The sequence below is a fragment of the Brachionichthys hirsutus genome, chromosome 5, assembly GCF_040956055.1.
Source record: "Brachionichthys hirsutus isolate HB-005 chromosome 5, CSIRO-AGI_Bhir_v1, whole genome shotgun sequence".
In the NCBI taxonomy this organism is placed as follows: Eukaryota; Metazoa; Chordata; class Actinopteri; order Lophiiformes; family Brachionichthyidae; genus Brachionichthys; species Brachionichthys hirsutus.
This window is the reverse complement of record NC_090901.1, coordinates 9,281,065-9,286,020: the sequence shown is the minus strand read 5'-3', so window position 1 is coordinate 9,286,020 and position 4,956 is coordinate 9,281,065. Positions and strand designations below refer to the sequence as shown.

Below are 4,956 nucleotides of genomic sequence, written 5' to 3'. Positions count from 1 at the left end.
GGATTCAAATAGTTTGTGTTTTATCTGTAAAATCTAATTTGTCCAGCAGATTGCCTGCTTTCTGTTCGATTTCTCTCTGGCTCCTCCCACCTCACGGTATCCAAGCAGCAGACCTCTGAGGGCTTTCCTGATTGGTCCATTTCCAATAATCCGCCATATTCAAACTTCCGCCGTGGTGCGTGATTTGTTGTCAGCTCAGCGATCTTGTCCTTTCTTTTGTACACATCGGTCCGGCTCTCAGTTCTCTGGACTTGATCGCTTCTTCGATTAGCCACTAAGACTCATCCTCATGCAAAATGGAAGAGATTGAAGAAGTAAATGAAGGGAGCGTGGAGCATAAAAAGCATAAACTGCGTGGAACGCCGTCGAGGACGTCCGCTACGAGTGTCAACAGCGCCGCGGAGCCCTCTCCGCGAACTCTCCGCAGAAACAACTCCAAGAAGTAAGTTGTGCACATTAAAGAAATGTGAGATCATTACATTTAACTATTCATTCGGAAAGCCTGCTTTGAAATGATCGTGGCTTGATTATCATTTCGAGCATTAGCTTATCAGCGAACTGACGGGCAGGGCCGGCATGAACAGGCGTACGATGCGTTCAAATGCAGCTCGTATTATCCAGAACACCGACATTATTATTATTAAAATTCTTCTTTTTTTGTTGTTCAATCATGAATACGTTCCAGTTTGATATCATCGATACTATATTCGATTTCGTTTTTCTATTAAAAGACAAAGATTTTGACAATTCTTGAAAAGCACCAAAAAGATGGCTCATATTGTCTGTCAATAGTCTTCAGCCCAATGTTAGTCTATTTAGAGTCATTTGAAATGGAATAAAAAAAAAAAACAAGATTAGCAGATATTCAGCTTTTTTTTCTCATTGTGGAAATATATAAATATAGACTATTAATTTCAGTAATCTAAATTAGATGCACAAATAAATTATATCATCATCATACTGATTTTATATGTATCCTGACATGTTTCCTTAACGGCTTGTGATTCAGGCAAACTAAAAATGTTGCCAATAAAAATCTGTACTGAGATTAATGGGATTAATAACTTTTTTTCTCTGTTTGCCTTTTGACTTTCTTGGAGTTTTCAGTCACCACTCACTGTTTTGTTATTTCCATCATGGTATGAATGTATGATTAAGAGGAAGTCAGCTGACCTTGGCCTTGAAAGCCTCATTCTCTAAGAAGGCAACATTTGAACTCTGTGGCTGCATTGTTTTGCCACGATAACAGATTTTTATTCTGCAGAGAGCACTCCAGCTCCTTTTATGGTTTAAAACATTAATGTGCTTCTGTTGTCGGAGCACAGAATTTGGAACACGGCATCTAAAATAAGGGCATATATCATATTAAATGAGCTGATATGCATTCTCCTGTTTATAAGCATTGTCATAACCTAGCTACTGAGAAATCAACCAAGCGGTAATCTTTTATATTTACATGATGCCTTGACTTTCTATCTGGAGCCTGTTTCAGCTGCCATTGTCTGCATATAATAATTATAATTCTATTAATTGTTATTGCAAATCTTCTGCAGAACATTTGTTACAGACAGTAAAAAAATAAATAAGACAGGCAAAGCTGTCACATCAAAAATGGAAATATGGCTTTTTTTTTCCCATCTTATTTGTCTTCTTTTCTGCAGACCTCCACTGCAGAGAGGAAGCTCCTTCACCTTCCTGACTCCTGGGACTCCGTGGGACTTCAGTCTCGTGAGTCAATACGAAAGCCAAACTGTCATTTACACAGTACGCATCCGTGCATATCAGTCGTATGATTGTGATGGATTGCTACAAACATGCTGTCGTCAGATCTGTGCAGATAAATCGCGTGTATTTTTGTGTCACTTCAGAAGAGAAAGCGCAAAGAAAAGGAGGATGACACAGTCAGTCTTTCCAGCTTCGACCTCAAGGTGAGAGGGAAGGCACTTCCCTGTCTCGCTGCTTCATGTCTCCGCTCGAGCTGCTCCACTTAACATGTCCCCCGTGAGCTTTGAGAGCGATGAGAATTTAGGGAAGTGAATCATTTCTGTTTAAAATATAATTTTGGAGGCTTTCTCAGCAGTATAAATCTCTCAAAAGCAAAACAGTGCTGTCAAATATTATATTGTAAATAATAATAGAAATAGATGCAACACTTAAAGGAGTCGTTATCTAATTTGTACATTTGCAAAATGTCACTTTTTTTTCCCCCTTGCAATAAACAATATTACATCATTAAAAGTACCGGTATAGTAATAGTATGACAGTCTAAAGTTTTTTCTGATTCCTCTTTGATTCCCAGGAACCCAATAACAAGCGTGTGCGATCGCTGGCCAAAGTTTCATCCCTCGTTAACTTAATATCTCCGTCAAAGACTGGAGCAGTCCGGCGCTTCGGCCAGACCATCCAGGCAAGTAGCATGCGCTTGTTGCTACTCTATAAAGTATTTATAATGGAAGTGTTAATGAGAACACGCGGTGTCTCTGAGAGTAAAATACTTTTCTTTTCCTAGTCAATGTCATTACGGGGTGATAAGTCACCGGGGACGTCCCGTAAAACCGGCAGCAAAATGGCCGGCCCCACGCCCACCAAACGAAGACACAGCACGCTCTGGTCGGAGACGTTGGACGTCCATCAGAAGAGCACGTTCTCCACTAAAGAGATCAAGAGACAAGAGGTTTTGAACTTTGATCTTTTTTTTTTTAAAGACTTGGTCGTGTTAAAAATTCACAGAAAGATGACTTATTCTTGCAATGTCCTCTCCAGGCAATTTACGAGCTTTACAGAGGCGAGCAGGACCTCATCGAAGATCTCCAACTTGCAAGAAAGGTTTGAATATTTTTGATTTAAAATATGTCCCAAACAAATCTTCTTCTTTTTTATTCTTTGTGCTTACAATGTGAATTTTTCAATCCCAGGCTTACCATGATCCGATGCTAAAACTCTCCATTATGACGGAGGAGGAACTCGCTCACATATTTGGGAACCTTGATGCTTACATCCCATTACATGAGGGTAAGAGCAACGTGTTGGGTGCCGTGTTCCATTGCTGTCTTTACTCGCCAACAAGTATTGCTGACTACTTTATTTATATGCAGACTTACTGATGAAACTGATGGACGGAACCAGTCCTGATGGAACGGTCGCTGAGATTGGACAGATTGTTATACACTGGGTATGTACATTAACATGCAAACACACCAGAAGAAGTGTGTGTGTGTGTGTGCTTTTTTGTCTCTTCAGCCTGTTAAAATGACTGCATCCTCTTAGCTGCCGGGTCTGAATGCTTACAAAGACTACTGCAGCAACCAGCTTGCAGCCAAAGCCCTGCTGGACCAGAAAAAGCAGGACTGGCGGGTGCAGGACTTCCTGCAGCGCTGCCTGGAGTCTCCCTTCAGCAGGAAGCTGGACCTCTGGAGTTTCCTGGACATCCCACGTTCACGCTTGGTGAAATATCCACTGCTGCTGCGAGAGATCCTCAGACACACTCCCCCCGATCACGCAGACGTAACAAGTCTGGAGAAAGCTGTATGATTATGCTCCTTACATACTTTTGCAATTACAGACAGCATTGTTGCTGATATTTAACCGCTGAATGTTCTAATCCAAGTAAATCCAAATAGCATAACTGAGAAATCTTTCTGTAACTGTACAGATCACTATTATTCAGGAGATACTATCTGATATCAACATGAGAAAAGGCGAGTCTGAGTGCCAGTATTATATCAACAAGCTGGAGTACCTGGAAGATAAGCAACGGGACCCCCTCATAGACAACTGTAAGACCTTGCTTTGTTACGGAGAGCTGCGGAACAAGAGTGGCTCGGTGAGAATATGATCTAGATGCAAATGAGATCATTCGTTACATGCTTCTTGCCTCGCGTTGAAACAGTTTGCGTTCTCCATTCGTATTCTTCCTCACAGAGGCTTCACGTGTTCCTCTTCTCCGAGCTCTTGATCCTAACCCGACCCGTGACCCGGAATGACAGGAGCTGCTTCCAGGTGTATCGACAGCCTATCCCCGTTCGGGACTTGGCTCTGGAGGACGTGCAGGACGGAGAGGTCCGCACGGGGGGGTCCTTCAGGGGGGCATTTACCAACGGAGAGAAAGGTGGGTCGGGCTGCACGCCACCTACTGTCTATGCTGCGCGCAAGATGGTCAGTTTTGCTGAGACAATTTCTCTTTAAATTTGTATCAATCATTTAATTGATAGGAATTTCTGAGGGTTAGATTGTTCCAACATGAACGGATTTCAGCTTCTCATGTTTTAACTGATGGGGGGGGGGGCTCTCTTCATGGGCACACGTTCCAACCTTCCATTCAGTTCAGCAGTTTATGTCTAATTGTCAAAACTTATACCCAGTCTATGCTTTTCTGTATTTCTTTTTCTTATGTGTGTGTGTGCTAGCTAAGAACACATTCCGTGTGAGCTCTTTGGATCCATCCCATGGCCAGTCCCACACATTGCACGCCAACGACGTCTACCACAAGCAGCAATGGCTCAACGCTCTACGCACGGCGATTGGCCAGCAACAGGGGGCTTCGCCTAAGGTTCAGCAGGGGGGAGCTGTCGGAGCCAAGCCGAATCGTTCCCCCGTCATCTCATCCGCCATCCGTGACGAGGAGACGAAGGAGGACTGTCCACCTGTCCCCGGCAACAAACGCAGGCCCCAGACACTCTCCCAAACCAGACTGGACAAGACGTTACGAGGGTCGCTAAGGAGGAAGGAAACTGGAGTGTAGAGTTCAGAAGTTGACTCGAAGGTTTACAAAGGGTTCATCTCAGACAGACTCGTGTGCCTCGTGTCTGTTAGCGGATTTATTTGCAACCACTTTTTTCGTGCTTTTGCTTTGCTATTGTAATAGCCACTGCAAAAAAAAAAAAAAAAAATCAAATCATTGCCGTCCAATTATAAATCCAATTTAGTCTTCAACAAGTGTAACTAGTTTGTAAAAAA

The 4,956-nt window shown here is 42.9% G+C and overlaps 1 protein-coding gene across 1 annotated transcript; it reads left to right on the top strand.

Annotated features, from left to right (window-relative positions):
* Window positions 1–296: 296 nt before the first annotated feature.
* Window positions 297–4,741, top strand: LOC137893800 (neuroepithelial cell-transforming gene 1 protein-like). The gene is made up of 12 exons (XM_068739235.1): window positions 297–442; window positions 1,662–1,728; window positions 1,869–1,928; window positions 2,300–2,407; window positions 2,510–2,674; window positions 2,764–2,826; window positions 2,916–3,012; window positions 3,096–3,172; window positions 3,268–3,525; window positions 3,653–3,823; window positions 3,922–4,108; window positions 4,407–4,741. Exons 1-12 carry the CDS (start codon window positions 297–299, stop codon window positions 4,739–4,741), a joined length of 1,734 nt encoding a protein of 577 aa, XP_068595336.1.
* The last annotated feature ends 215 nt before the right edge of the window (window positions 4,742–4,956 follow it).